Below are 16,156 nucleotides of genomic sequence, written 5' to 3' on the forward strand. Positions count from 1 at the left end.
ATATATACCTATCAATAGGTTTTGTATTTTATTACTATATTCAAAGATGCAATATCCTGTAGAAAAAATACCCATCATTGTCCATAATTGTCCATTCAGTCTGATTAAAAATGTAACCACCGCCCTCCAATTTGATAAGAATAACACACCCTCCTTCTTTAAAGTAGTGGCTAAATCAATGCCTTAAGGAGGTGACCTTCATTGTGTCCGGGCATTAAAGGAGGGTGTGTCCGAACCTCACAAGTTGGATGGAAGTGTGGACTGTTTGTGTTCGGTCTCCATCATTTTAGCAGGGGATCTAGCATGGGGAGAAAGAACAGCAGGAGGCTGGATCTGAGGTTCGGGCCCTGAATGTGTCCGAATGACAGGAGCAGCTTGACCCGGGATCAGGCTGTATGGTTTACTGACAGCCATGGGGGAGGAGAAGGGGCTGGAGACCCCCACCACCCCCTCTGGGGAGCAGCTCATGGCCAAAGGCCTTTCCTGGTATGTGGAGCTGTGAGAGCCTGAGATAGTCTTTATTTCCTGGGTGTAGAGTTCCCCCGAGAACTCGACCCCGTCTGTGATGGTGTAGGCCACCCGGGCAGGACAGGAGGTCTGAGGGGTCAGAGGGCTGCGAGCCCCCACAGCGCTGGGGAGCTCAATGTTGTAAAATGTCCGTCCCATGGCGGGGCTCTGTATGCTGGGGCTGTGGACCGGAGGCGTGTAGCAGGGCGAGACTTCACCAGAGCCGTACTGAGCCAGGGAGGCCAGGGCCGAATGCTCGGGGAGAAACTGGGGGAGGAAAACAGACTGCAGGCCTGCGAGGCTCTGATGCGCCAGGGAGGCTGCGGCCCCCCCTCCGACTGCTGACACTGGATGCATAAATCCAGCGAAGGACTGAGTGCTGGGGATGAAAGGGAGATGCGAGAGGTACGGACCGCTGGACGTCCTGAACGCTCTGTCGTGAACGAACCCCATCTGCTGCGCCGTGCCGTGTGAGGGCGGCTGCAGCTGGCTGATTAATGGGCCCACTGAGCTGCAGATGAGGGGGCTTATGGTGGAGGCAGAGGGGGCTGCGAACCTCCCTGAAAACCTCCCTGGTGCCCCCTGCTGGAGTAAACCTATGGGGTGTGGTGAGGTGGTCATGACCCCGTGGAAGGGTTGAGGGTGGAGCTGTGCAGAGCAGGTGTAGGAGACGGTGGTCTGGCTCATGGGGAACACTGAGGCTATGCCAGAATGGGGAGGATGGAGCGGGAGCTGGTGTGAGGGCGGAGGGGCCAGAGGCTGCAGGCTGCTGGTGAAGATGGGCTGGGACGTCAGGGTGGGGGTCACGGACCCCGCGATGAGGTGCTGCGGCCTGAGGGACGCCAGCAGGGGAGTCTCAATCCCAGATCTGTAATTGATGGAGCTGGAAGGAGAACCAGGGACATAGCTACTGGACGTGTTGGCTCCGATGTGGACTATCTTCTGATGGAAGGACGGGTCCTTCAGGGGAGCGGGGGTCAGAGGATGGTGGAAGAGGATGGGGGGCAGCTGGGAGTGGTGGGCCAAGGCCAGGGCCAGAGGGGTGGTGGTGGCAGCAGCCTGGAGCGGGGCCTGGATCAGCGGGGCCCAGATGACCGGGGTGGGTGAGGGGGGGGGCGGACAGAGGGTGTAGGCTCTGTGAGCTGCCCTGGATCAGCTGTGTGCACTGGGCCATGTCGCGGTCGTGCTGCACGATTCTTTGGATGATCTCCGTCTCCTGGAAGTTTAGTGCGCCAGCAGATTGGTGATGCTGGACTTTACTCTGAAGAATAGAGTTCCTTTTACCTGTTTAGAAAATATAAATGATGTCATGCAATTTGTATTTCATGGATAAGCACACATTTAAGCCTACTTCTGTTGGATGATATTTTGTCCCAGAAATAATTACGATAAACTGCGTTACTGTATTTTCAAGCACAATTTGGGACATATCTATATATCAGCAACCATCTTACATGGATGTTCAGTTCGTATGTCAACATTAAAGAACAATGTAGCTGAAACTGTAAAGAAAGTGTGATCCATCCTTAGTACAGAGGATTCATCTGTCGTCTAAAATAATGCCATTTTCAGATAATCAGAATCGGCCAATTATTAATTAATTATAGAATTATGTAACACCAGGCCACTATGATTGTTTTTTAAATATTAATATTTGTAGAAACTTGTCAGTTTTATTTTGCTGCTTTAATAAAGCACTTTGTAATGTAGATGTTAAAAAAGAGCTAGATAAATAAAGATTATTATTATTAATAAATGTTGGATCCTGTTTTTTAATTGAAGACCCTACATCACATGTTCTGTCAGAAGATGCCAGCGCCATCACTGCAGCTTTGTGCAACCCAAATCAAATGTATAGAAAAAATGTATTATTGTTAAAACTACATAAGCGTTACAAATAATATAAAGTGAAATATCAACATTTAATATAAAATATTTAAATGTATAACATTAAATTGGCTCCTATACACAGCTTTTCTCTCTTGACTCACCGATGCGGTCCAGGCGGTCGAGGGCCACGGTCTCGAAGGCCCTCCTCATCATGGGGTACTCCTCCAGCACCTCGTCGAAGTTGTCCACCGACAGAGAGTACAGCCGGCAGTAGTTATTTGCTCGCACGCTGGCCGTCCTCCGACCTCGGGTCAGCAGGCAGATCTCTGCAGGGAGGGGGGGAAAGAAGATTAATTCATTGTACAATTTCACTCACATTCAAATGCATGTCAGAAATAAAGATCAACAATTTAATAATACATATCAATGTTGTATGATAATATCCTTATACAAGTTGTGTGAAACATTCAAAACAAATGAATATTATTTAGATCAAAAAAAGGAAAGGCCCGATTTGTATTATTAGTGTGAGATGATAAAACATGAAAGGACTGATGTCTCTGAACCCCACAGATGGAGCACTTAATGCAATTTCTGCAGCTTACAGTTTGTCCTGACCTTATCTGTCGTGCCAGATCAGAAAAATAAAATAATGCGCCATTTAAAAAAAAAAAAAAAGTAGACATATTATTCAGGACGGACATATTGAGGATATAGACACAAACACACTCACACACACAGGCTCACACGCTCTCTCTCTTAAACACATTTCCTGCACTCTTTCATTTATTATTTTCACATCTGTCCGTGTTCAGCTCTGTGGAGTAGCTTCAAGCCGAAATAAAAAATGTTATGTCATACAATTATTGTTTTAAAATGTATTCTGGGATAAACATTTAATCACAATTTCTTAGAAATAATTGTCAGATTACACTGCATTCAATCCCAATAAGATTGCGGTAGAGTGACTTACACATTCATATTTCCAAGACGTCCTATCAAGGGCCTTCATAAATTAGATATTCAGGATTTCAGTTTTAAATATGGCGGAAACAAAAGGGGAAACCCCCACCGATGGAATCAAAGATCCTAAAGCTCTGCTCCTCTTAGAGCCCTTTTAAGGAGATGATGTGGACCATTTTTACCAGCTGTAATAGTCAGAGAACTTAATCTGCTGAGTGCCAGAGCCAAATAAATCAAAACAAATCATACTATCAGCGCTCACATACATTTGAACGGACTCAGTGCCAGCTGCAGAACATATCAGCATGCAGTCCACAGAGTGTGCAGACATTACCTCCAAAATAGGAGCCGTCGGACAGCTTGGTGTCTGAGGGCTGGACCCCGCAGATGGTGCTGCTCTTGGTGAGGACGCTGACCACGCCGTGCTGGATGAAGTACATCTTCTTTCCGATGGTTCCCTCTCTGATGATGTAGTCGCTCGGCTGGAAGACCTCAAAGTGCAGCTTTGTCAACATGGAGGTGACAAAATTAGGATCAGCGTTGGCAAACAGAGGCATGGAGGCCACCAGTTTACGACAGTTGAAGTTGATAATCTCCTGCAGAAGACAACAAATAAAGATTTCAGCTTTCATAACACAACTGTCATTGTGACTACACGTGTACGTTTCAATCATTATAAAAGCAGAGCAGTTTACGGCTTAGTGCTCCGTTAATGTGGTTCTCTGTCCTCATAAAAGGCTCCGGCCATTACTAATCAGATTACATGACTGCTAACATTATCGTGCTAAGTAAGGGAGCCATATTAGGTTGCATAAATAATTAACTGTAAACCGTTTAGAGCAAGGATGCTCACTTCATCAATTCACTTAATTGCAGTTGAGAAAACCTTTAAAAAATAACTGAAGAAATTAAAAAATTAAAAGGAGAAATGGCTCTTCTATTTAATAGACATTGTAGCATTGTAGAAACATTTAATAAACGGACAATATTGTAGTTGTAAGCAAGTATAAGGATATATATTTTTAATCATATACAGTACCATTACAACTATTTTTTCTTATCTGTTAAAAGACTAGCCTACTCTTAATGCTGCACACAGGAGTTTTATTTGTTAAGAAAAACATTCATGAATACTTTTATCTGCTGATATCTACACTAATGTGTGTTATAAACAATTCATTTATATACATATATTGCTTATAATTTGTCACGTATTTTTATTTTAGTTGTGAAACTTGTTAACGCCAACATTATGATGACTCAGCTTAGCATGATGGGATATACTTTATGAACATTTTTTGTCATAATTATCTTGGCCTTAAAATTGCACTAAAACATACTGGAATCATCCAGTAACTGCATCATTTTACTTCCAATTTTATAAAGACAAATATAATTAATTAATGAATAAATCAAAATAGCAGCATTGTGTGAGTTTGTTCTTTTTTACAGTTTAATTCATGTATGTTTTGAATAAGAAATTATCATTTCTTTCTCCGCCATGATGGAGAGCTACATCTTTTTTAAGACCCTTCTGAGGATATTCATGATTATCCCAATATTAGGGATTCCTTTTTTTTAGATCAACAAAATAATCCCTTATTGTTCCCCCTTCATAGACTCAGCAGTCTTTTCATCAAGACAACCACCAGGCAGAGGATTCTGACCTCTCTTAGTGGCTCGTTCAGCTCCTCCATGATGCTCTCCTCGTCAAACATCTTGCCCTGGTATCGGTGTTCGTAATACTCGTGGATCCTCTGGCGCATGTCGGCAGGGAGCTTGTGGAAGGACATGTACTGCTCCACTTGCTTATACTGCAAAAACAAGTTGGATTATCACAGTTATTGAAATATAATAAGTGTATATTCAAAGTATTTAAGTGAACAACCCTCCCAGAAATACACGTAACTGTAATGTAGGTGCAAGAAAAAACGTTAAGTCATGTCAAAATGAGGGTATTAGAGTGATTGATGTGTTGGCTCAGAGGAGGAGAATAATGTGTCTAATTATGTTAACAGTCAACTGTCAGGCCATCTGTGAAACCTGCCCACAGAGCGATGCTGTGCCCCTGTCCCATCTGACAAATACAGTGGTGCTCTGCAGGCTGCAGCTAATAACATTAACTGCTGTGTCCTTCAGCCGTGTTCTCCAGCAGCAAAGCACTAGTCTGTGTCCTGCTGTAAGTCCTTGCTTTTATCAACCAGCTCTTTAACTCCCTCCCTATATTTCCCCTTTATCTCTGTTAAGAATCCATAACGGCAGCTCAGAAATTCTTCCCTAAACACTCTCATATGTGCTCTATCCCTTCTCATTTATTTGCAATCTCCCTCTGCGGGGCATTTCTCACTTAAATGTCTAAAGATGCAGAACAAGTGTTCACACAAATGACATCCTCATCACATTAGTTTTTTCATCAGTCTGGAATAAGTATTGAGACGCTTTACAAGCTGCACGTACATTTACACGTAGAGTTACTTGAGTTAAAATCCTGCATTCAAAATGTGGCTCAAGGCAAAGTAAAAAAGTACTAAACTAATTATACTATAAGAAGTACAGAACATGGGCATGGTACATGGGCATTTTTTATGCAGAAAAAATGCCCATGTGACTGTTGTAATGTATACAATTGTACTATTAGTACTCATTTGATAATGTGTACTAATAGTACACAATGTACTGTACTGTACAGCAATGTACTGATGCAGGAGCCAATTTCCACAAATGTGTACTGGTAAGTAGTTTAATCTGATTATCAGATTATATAAATGTATCATATGTTCTGTATAAAAAATGCAATCTCAAAAGTGAGGTAAGCTATTTGAAAAATGTACTACATTACTAAATACTCCTGAAAAGTAAGTACCTCAAAGTACTTGAGTTTGGTATTTCTGTAAATATCCTTCCACTACTTAATTTGACCGTTGTAGACCTGAAGAAAGTAGATTGGATCAGCCATGCAGAGAACAAACACCCACCTTCTCCTGGTACTGCCTCCGTGAGGAGTCCAGGGACTGGATGAGGGCAGTGGCGTGGCCCACGAACATGGCGAAGCAGGTCGCGCCCACGATCATGCTGAGGATGGTGAGCCACACATCAGCCATGCCGATGGGGGGGTACAGGCCGTACCCGATGCACAGCATGTGACTCATGGCCTTGAACAGGGCGTAGGAGTACTGCTGACCCCAGGTGTCATTCTGTAGGAGACAAAGAGGAGGAAAGTTTATCACCTCAACATAAACGCTGCAGCACAACTTTGTGAACCGATCCACAGTTTAGGATGAAGACCAGCGGTGATGACTAATTTCTTTTCCAGGTTTGTTGGCGGTGAAGCCTGCTGAGGGGCTAAGAAAATATCACCTTGTAATATGCATGCTGATTTATCCACCTGCACACCTGCCCTGGATTATTCTCTGATGTCTACTTCAGTTATCAGTATATCTATTATTATATTCTGTACTCAGAGGGAATATTAATATAGTTTATGTCTAAATACTTGAAACCATGAATAATTATGGCTGCAACAGAAGATTATTTTCAAAATAGTTTATTCTCCCCATTTTAACTCTAGTATTAATTTGTTGGGTCTAAGTGTCAGACAATTCTGAAAAATGTTTCTTTTAATATCTTATTTAATTTGACATTACAAAATCCAAAGATATTTGGTTTACTAGCATATAAGACAACGAAAATATTCAAATATGTACTTTTGAGAGCCTTAAACCAAGGACTGTTTGGCAAATTTCATTAAGCAATAATAATTAATATTTATACAACTGTTGCCACTTAATTTGTTGTCTATCAGTTGATCGAACTGTGGCAGCCTAAATATGATTGTGTGGTTTTAAAGCCAATAAAAATGGGGCTTTAATGGTTAAGCATTTCTATATAATATCAAATATCCATGACTAAATTGGAAAGTTAAAATGAAATTTGGGGGAATTTTAATGTTCAAAACCTCAGTTATTCTGCTTCATCATCACAAACTGGGTGATGAACTGATTTGATTGCCACTGACCAAATAACCACAACAACTGTCCTCCAAAAGATTTAAATCTTGCTAAATCCTGATCGGTGCATGGAAATATCTGAGATCATATTTTTTCAGCTGAAACACACCGACTTGCTATCAGGAAAAAGACCACGGTAAAAGTAAAAAATATTTTAAATGATCAACTAAAACTGTTCTAACTTTGTCAGAAGAGCCTGTGTTCATGCAGGAGCCCATCAGTCATAATGCACCTACCACCATCTTGTTCCTGGTGACCCAGCAGTCGTGGGGGAAGTCCTGCAGCATGGGGACCAGGAACTGCAGACAGCCGTCCCAGTGGCACAGCAGCAGCATCATACCAATCAGGTTCATGATGCGCACCATGGCACTAGCCAGGTCATAGGTCATATGGAAAACCTGTTACAGAGATTATCAGCATTAATATAACTAAAACTGTGAAACAGATAAATCTATGACATTTCAATTCTCTCATCATGCAATCAGAGGATTTAAAATATACAATAGGTGCTTTGTGAGCCAATGGACACGGGGGTCCTTTACCAGGCCGCACTGTTCTTAATCTTCTATATTTCACATGAGGCTGTTTGCCTGTTGCGTAATCATCTGCAAGCAACATTAATGGGCTCTGGGGAATGCAGCCTCAGTTGGAATTATAAAAATAAGATAATGCAGGGAAATACATGTTATTACGTCATTCGATTGTGTGTGAGCCTTAGAGGGGAACCAACAAATGTACTCTAGAGCATTAAGAATTTGTACATTTGTTTTTAAAATACGCAGTATCATGATTTTCCCTGACAGAAAAAAAATGTGGTAATCCAGACAAAGTTACAAGTTAGCAGAAATCTGCTAATGCGAGGGGATCTCCCCGTGAAAAGCACTTCTGTCAGGGGAACATTTGAGATTAAAGCTGCAAATAATGATTACTTTCATAAATGATTATCTGTTTGTTCTGTGAAATCTCAGAAATGGCCATCACTTGTTCTTTGAACGTGAGCAGAGTGTCTTTAAATTACTTGTTTTGATATTCAATTAAATATTGTAATAAACATAACATATTCACAATTTCAAATGATGGAAATGGAGGATTTCTGTCTTTTGTTTTTGAAATGAGAAAAATTATGAATACAATTGCAGCTGATTAATTTTCTCTTGAGTAATTGGCAAGTAACTGACAAATTGTTGCAGCTTTATTAGTTAATGTGAAGTCGAGTCGTGTCTGCAGGATCTACCTCTTCCCACTGGTGGATGTAGCGGATGAGTCTGGAGAGGCGCAGCAGCCGCAGCAGACTGAGGATCTTCGTGAAGCGGACGATCCTCAGGGCTCGGGCCGTCTTGTAAAAGTCTGAGTCAATGCGCGTCTCCACGATGAGAAAGATGTAGTCCACGGGTATGGAGGAGATGAAGTCCACCACGAACCAGGTCTTCAGGTACTTGATCTTGATCTTCTGCGGGTCCAGGATGATCTCCGTGTTGTCCTCCTTCACGATACCTGTGCGGAAGTTGAGGACCAGGTCCATGAGGAAGAAGGTGTCCGAGACCACGTTGAAGACGATCCAGGGCGGCGTGTGCTCGTCCTTGAAGAAGGTGATGCCCACAGGGATGATGATGAGGTTTCCCACCATCAGCAGCAGCATGGTCAGATCCCAGTAAAACCTGAAACACACCAACACACATAACTCATGTTGTAGATAACAGCGGGCCAGAGTCTTTTAGGTATTTAGATGAATCGTCAGGAACTACAAATGTATCTTTAACATGGTATACATAACTGAGATGATTGTTTGATTTGAAGATAAATAAGTGATTTTGTCTTTGTTTTTTAGAGGGGCTTTTTATTCCTTTATGAGTTATTAGGGCAACATTTGCTGGTTCCAATTTAATATATTTAATAGTAAACTTAATATTGTTGCTCTAACATTGGTCTCTGGGATTTTTCACACTTTTTGTGTATTTTACCGACAACAAAATCAATCTGAGGTAAGAATCAATAATGGATTAAAAATGAAAATAATTGCAGTGCATTTAAGAGTACTTATTGTTATATTTTTGTTGAATATTGTTAATTTGTTTGCACGGTTTTATTTAGAAAGATTTAGAGACAGGACAAACTTAAAAGCAAGTTTAACAATGGTTGCTGTTCAGTTTACACAGGAGACTTTAAGCCAGAGTGTTTGTGTCTATGTGCATACTGAATATATGCTTCATAATATTCAGATATATTCTGGACATGTAGGAACTTCAAAAATAAATGAATCCCTGTGCAATTTGCAGTCTCACACTGTAACTGCAAATCCAGTAAATCTGTGTTCAAAGGCTAATACATAATTAAAACAAACAGATTGAGCATAAACATTACCAAAGCAAGAAATTAGTTTACTTTAGAAAACAAACTAATTATCTTCAAAAAGTGGGCTTCTGTCTACAGGGATGGAGAGGAAAATGGTTTATTGAAACTCATCTGAATTGCTTATGAGGAAATATAGATTTTTCACAACTAACTTAATCCTCAAGTATCAGCAGCAGAGTGATAGACTCAATTTATAATTGCATTGAAAAGGCAATTTGAGTTTCAAAGTTTGCAAAACATTTTCATAAAAATTCATAGCTTAATTAAAAAATCTGGCAAGTTGCAGCCAACAGCTAAATATAAAATGGTCATGTATCTGACCCAAAAGCAGTTTTTTTAATAACTCTGTTTACTATATTGACATTTACATTGTCAGTGGGTTTTTCCCCCTGATTTTACAGACCTGTATGGATATCAGAATACCCTACAATCACAGGAAACACACAGCAATGAAGAGCTCTAACACATAACAACCAGCCAAGATGTATTCCCCAATTTCCATCTTCAGTGTGTATGAGATGAGAAAGCATGCATGCATGTGATTGCATGTCGGATCCATTTCAGAGACCTAATTAACCACTGATCGATCCAACAGGAGCCTGACACACCTGCAGGGCCAGCAGAATGCTGTGTTGGGGGGGCAGACCTGCGAGGGCGCATGCATTACACCACTTAAGGTTACTTAAGTGACATGTGAGGCAGCATGCAGTAACCACAATGTATGAGCCAAACACTCAAGAGAAGGGAGAGTAAATGTAGAGGGAATGCTTTCAAAAGCGCTTATTTGACAAATGCCTCTATATCTTGTCATCAGGTATAGTTCAAACCTTCAGTCACTGATTGACCAAGATAGAAGTCTTTTATTAAAAGTAGACATGATGTGATATGTCTTTGGATTTTGCAAGTAGGCAGCTAAACTTCCTTCCTTCCATTTGACATTTTCTGAGCTCAAATGATGGTCAAGGAAAGAGGCAACTAACAGTGGGAATGTGACCCACGTGATTTACCTATGCTAGTTGCTCACACCCAACCTTCACAGGAGAACATCATGTAAATAGGGAACCAGTAAAGGACAGGGTGTCCATTCTAATCAGCTTTCTGTTGTTCCCTGCCAAACAAAGCATTTGCATTGCTCTCTTCATCTGCCTGTTTGTCTCTGCGCTGACACACTGGTCCTAATTGCACTTCCCCTCTCTCGCTAAATCCACCATTCTCCTGGGAATCCATGTCATCTCCAGAAGTCAGCTCCCATCAGCCAGATGTTGAGTAGTTAGCATTACTGCTCTGCACACGTCACCGTGCTGTAGAACCCTGGAACAGCTGGACCAAAAAAAAACTGGTCTACAGGGGACAGTGCATTACTGCCCCTGCAGACCATCCAGTTTGATCATCAGCTGACCATGCACGCAGCATTCAGGGCCACACAGATCAGACAACTTGCTGTTGTAATCTGGTGCTACCATCAGCATAAAGCTGACAGTTGTGGGGTCTCTGAAACTCTCCCGGTCCAGAAAGGAATCTTGTGCTATTTGGGTCAGAGGGCAACTGCGTTAAAAATCATGACAGCACAAAGAGAGCGGAGTTACAAGCAAAGTGAACACAAAAAGGCTTAAAATGGTGAAAGGAGCTTAGATCAATCAGGACAGCTGAAAAAGGGATCACATTTGTACTAGAGATACTTATCTCTTGCTGCCAGAGCGCAGCTGAAGCACAACAGCCTGCATGCAGCTCAGTGGCTTAACACACACCTGTACTGTGGCTCAGGCCCACCAGCAATCATATTAAACATATTTACGAAACCGTGCCAGTTCAGTATGTCTGCTGCTGTAACCACGGCAGCTTTAATAAAAAAACAGCAGTTATGTATGCTCTAACCAACACACACACTGTGTTTATAAAAGATACATAAAGGGGATACATACTATGCTGTGCTGAAGAACAGTGGTTGTGGAAACATACAGGATTTGAAGTGAGTGAGTTTGACAGTTTTAGGATTGGATTCAACGGTTTCTCGTAAACGAAAAGACCCGGAAAATCATTAAGATTTACACCTGTAAATTAGGATGGGATGTGCAGGATAAAGTGTACACTTCAAGAGCCCAGAGTGTGATCCAAACCCAGTATAAAGTAATGACACCTTGTACCTCATACACAGAGTTAACAGCTGGGCGTCCTGATTCCTCACAACATCATTTTCATTTCAATCTCTCCGTCCCTCTCTGTGTTTTCTCTGTTTTGTGGTGTGTCCCCTCCCTGACCACACCATCTCTGCTCCATTAGACTAATTGTACTGTAATAATCTCTACTGATGTGTGCTTCTAATATCTCGAATGGTCATGTTACCCTATTTTGATTACCCCTTTTCCAAGCCCTTGCTGCACTCTCTGTAATCCATTGCCCTGGCTGAATGATAAAAAAAAGTGTAATTCAGATGAGTGGAAAAAAACTGCTCTGACACACATCGACATACAACTGGCCGCTGAAAGTATATGACAGTGAGCCTCAAGGTTAAATGTCATGAAAATCCCTTGATGGCGGTGATGAACAGAATGCTGGTTTGCATGCATTGTGCAATGAAATGTAGAGCGCGCATGAATGCAGGGAAAAACGTAGGTGGTAAATCAGGGAGTAACAGGTTGGCTTACACAGGGAAAAAAGGTGGATAAAAGGTTAGTTAGAATACAATATGATATATTCTTGTGTAAACAAAGCCATATACACAACACTTCTCTATGCCAAACAAAAAAGGGATTTAATATCTTATATGTATGATATAATGTGGCTGTCATTGTGCTTCTAAGAGGATTTTGTATGCCTGTCAATTCATCCAAGATGGATCAAATGGTTGCCTGTAAAAATGGCCTGTACAGTCTGAGTGTTAAGAAAGGATCATTTTCAGAAATGAAGCCATTTATCTTTTCAATGTGTAAGGATTACAGCGGCACATTCAGTTTTAATGCCTCTATTCTGCTCACACTCCTGATTATCATGTTATCATAACATCATCACAGTGATTAAAGAAAAAACACTTGGCATATGGGGGATTAGTGTGTCTATTAAGTTTACAGTGACTTTGACGGCATTTTAAATCAAGATTATGCTATTCTAATATGATGTTTACATTTGTATGCCAAACAACTGTGTGACAGGATCACTGCTGCACTTTTTTGTAAAGACACCACTGTTTTGAAAGAACAGAAGAAAGGTTTTCTGCACACAAATTACCTAAAATCACTGTACGGGTGGATTATCCAGAAACCAGCAGACTTCACTCGCTCCCTCTCGTGCTCCACGGCCCTCTCACTCCCCAACATCCGCAGGGAAAACTTGTTGACTCCTGGTTGGAGCATCGCCCCAAACTGCCGGTGCATGAAGCCGGTTTGGTACAGCCGGTCATCCTCAGGTATGATTTGATCGGTTCCTTCTAACTTGATGAAACTTGACTGTTCAAACGTTGATTCTTGCCCGGCCGTGGCACTCAGACCCCCCGCTGCCCGCTGCTGGGCCCCGGGGCTCAGCTCACCGGGGAAACTCTCGCTGGCTCCCGGGATGAGGCGCCGCTGCTCCGCGGGATCTGACCCGGGAGGATGCCGCCCGGTGATGGAGGAGATGCTGCCCCGGAATAAGCGACAGTCCCCGTTCAAGTTAGTCTTCACAGTAACGTCCCTTCCCAAGTCTTCGCTCCTGGCCTCCTCAATGCTCTTGCAACTGCTTGCAGGAGACGGGGAGGGCAAATGTTTTAGCCGAATACTTTTCCTCATAGTGTCCTTGTCGCCGTTGTCTCCTTCGTCAATCACGAAGGGTTTTTGCCCAATGTTTTGCGGAAGGCTGTACAACCGTTTGCGCATGTTTGACTGAAATCTTTCCATTTTGAACAAGAAGAGGAGCTGCGCTCAAGGATAGCCCGTGAAAACAGAGAAATTAATCATGAATCTCATTCACTTGGGGTGCCACTGGAGGCAAAACAGTGACGGCGCATCTGCAGGACAGGTTGTATCTCATTTGACACTTGGGACGTGTCTCTCTCCCCCGGTTCAAACATTGAGATGCGTCAACAATACCTGGTTCCCTTCAATCCGACGGTCATGCAAAAGCGGTGAACGGGAAATGCGTGTAAATCCAGGTAACCCCACAGCGTGCAGATGAGCGCGCATCAGGATGCAGCATGCTGAGCGTCGGACGTGCCACAGTGCTGAGCTGCTCAATGACAAAGCATGATCTCCACCTCCCCAAAATATCTGAGCTCTGTGTCAGTGCAAGGTGGTGACACGCATGCACACATGCACGCAGCTAGCACCGGCATCCAAACAGCGCTGACCCATGATCCATCAGCGCTTTCTATAACGTGAATATCGATGGAGCTAATCCATCAGGATGGCACTGGTGCTCACCCCGCCCAGCCAGGACAGTTGAGAGCAGGACTCCAGGATCCAGCCTGGGAGTTTAAAGCTTGTTCAATAGTTGAGAGAAAACCATGGGAGGTCAAAGGAATAAAGTCAAGTCTTTATGCATGGTCAGAAATGTTTGTCCATGTTTGCCCTGCACACGGAATAAATCGTGTGTCATTTCTGCCAGCCAAATGAACTGAGCCGTTTTAGATATATACCTGTATAATGGATTAAATCATACATAATGGATTATAAGAGTTGTTTTCTGCTTTTGAGACACGTGGGCATGTAATAACCACTGTTATGATGATATAAATACATTAAGAGGTATGTAAGTAAAACAAAGTGGTTTTAAAAGCAACATCTCACAACTGCCAAAGGAAAATATCTGAGTTGACACACAGAATGTATGTGGTTCGTTGGTCTAGGGGTATGATTCTCGCTTAGGGTGCGAGAGGTCCCGGGTTCAAATCCCGGACGAGCCCTCTACCGTTTAGTTAGAAGTTGTAGTGTGTGTTCAACGTAATGCGCTTTAGGCCAGAAACTATCCATACAATAATGTAAGTGGAGTGCCTTTGGACGCTAATAATGTGATAATGGTGGAATTCCTTTCAACCTTGAGATTGAGGTGGTGTTTGGCTATAAAAGCATTTATACTCTGTGTTTGCTGCAGTTTTACTCCTTGAAGACATTTTTAATCATACAAAAATGTATGAGATTTTCTGATTTGCTTTCTGAAAGCAAAGTCCAAAATGGGAAATTAATCTGGTAAAAGGTTTTTGAAAGCACATTTATGAATATAGGAAGATAAAATAAAGATCAAAATATTAAATTATATACTTTAATATAAGATTTCAAGACTACTTTCCCATCATTTTTTTTCACATCAGTGGTTTCATAACATGGGGTGTAAATGGCAGGAATGGATATTTCTTTATCATCAAAGTGCATGTTACTGTCTGCAGGCTGTACTGTTTTCTTCCTCTTCTTTCCAGTTATCATTCAACAAAACCAACCTCAAGTATGCCTCGGCCTCAGCACTGTAAGATTGCAGTCTCCTGATCTCAAACTTCCCATATTAGAAGTTCACACTTGATGCTGTATTTAGTAGACTGCATTCATCACCTTCCATAATGTTTGCAGGCACGATTATCACCACGTGGGGGAGGTCATCTCAATATCACATGGCTGATTTGCACTCAGCAGCCAGTTTATGTACTGCTAACTAAAAGCAATGCAGTGAAACACAATTCCCACGTTCCGTTTTTGTTTAAATAGTTTTGAAGAGGTGTTTTGAGTCATTTTGGAGGGTGTATTTTGTATTGCGTTTGAACCGAATCAGACTGGGCTCTGGTTTTAGACAGAGGGGGAAAAGAGGAGCTGCATCACAGGCAGTATGAGAAAAGACCTTCATGAAATTAAAGCATGGAGACATGTCAGTAGAGGCACAAAATACAGATAAGAAACCTGAAAATGAGCATATTAGGGCCCCTTTGACACACACATTCGCTAAATATTTACATACAATTCAAATGGGAAAACAAACACCGTACTGTAGTGAGTCGCTGCGCCTGGTTGGTGAACCAGTCCTCACAATGTTGTGTAGCAGGTCGCAAAGATGTGATCCGTCAACATCAGATTATTGGCCTCCAGTGCACACTGAGATACATGTTGTGCCCAACACATTATGAACAGAGAGAAAAATGTGGGGGAACCCATATCATATAGAAAATGGAATTCAAAGCAGATTATTTTTTGTGTTGTAATGTTTTATGATCTAAATCGTGTCTAGAGGGATGATTTTTGAAGTTTCTCAGAGAACGCAAGTAGTATAGCAAGTCTAAAAGAAAGGCTACTGTGTGAATTAAAAAGAAAACAATAAACAAAGCCACCAAACTTTAAATCTACCAATGTTTAGGAACAAATCCGTAAGACTTTTTTTACCTAACATCTCTTTACTTGAATGATACGTTAACCCACACAGACAGAACTACAAATCAGTTTTTGTCAAAGGTTTTGCTTCCGTGTTTTCTTTTCATGGTTCAGAAATTCACAGATGTCCCTCTGCAGATGTACAATTCTTTATATTACTGTCTGATCCCACTGACA

At 41.9% G+C, this 16,156-nt stretch overlaps 1 protein-coding gene and 1 non-coding gene across 2 annotated transcripts; one reads left to right on the forward strand and one right to left on the reverse strand.

Moving 5' to 3' along the window:
- Positions 1-237: 237 nt before the first annotated feature.
- On the reverse strand, positions 238-13,528 carry LOC117491349 (potassium/sodium hyperpolarization-activated cyclic nucleotide-gated channel 3-like). Its single transcript, XM_034141276.1, is given in 9 exon segments — positions 238-1,629; positions 1,631-1,791; positions 2,499-2,663; positions 3,635-3,896; positions 4,968-5,114; positions 6,276-6,494; positions 7,544-7,705; positions 8,542-8,965; positions 12,885-13,528. Coding segments are annotated over 9 exon segments (3,576 nt in total).
- A 932-nt stretch (positions 13,529-14,460) lies between these two features.
- Positions 14,461-14,532, forward strand: trnap-agg. The gene has a single exon. It is a non-coding gene; the product is annotated as a tRNA-Pro (tRNA).
- Positions 14,533-16,156: the final 1,624 nt, after the last annotated feature.

This window comes from Trematomus bernacchii, unplaced genomic scaffold, assembly GCF_902827165.1.
Source record: "Trematomus bernacchii unplaced genomic scaffold, fTreBer1.1, whole genome shotgun sequence".
Lineage (NCBI taxonomy): Eukaryota > Metazoa > Chordata > Actinopteri > Perciformes > Nototheniidae > Trematomus > Trematomus bernacchii.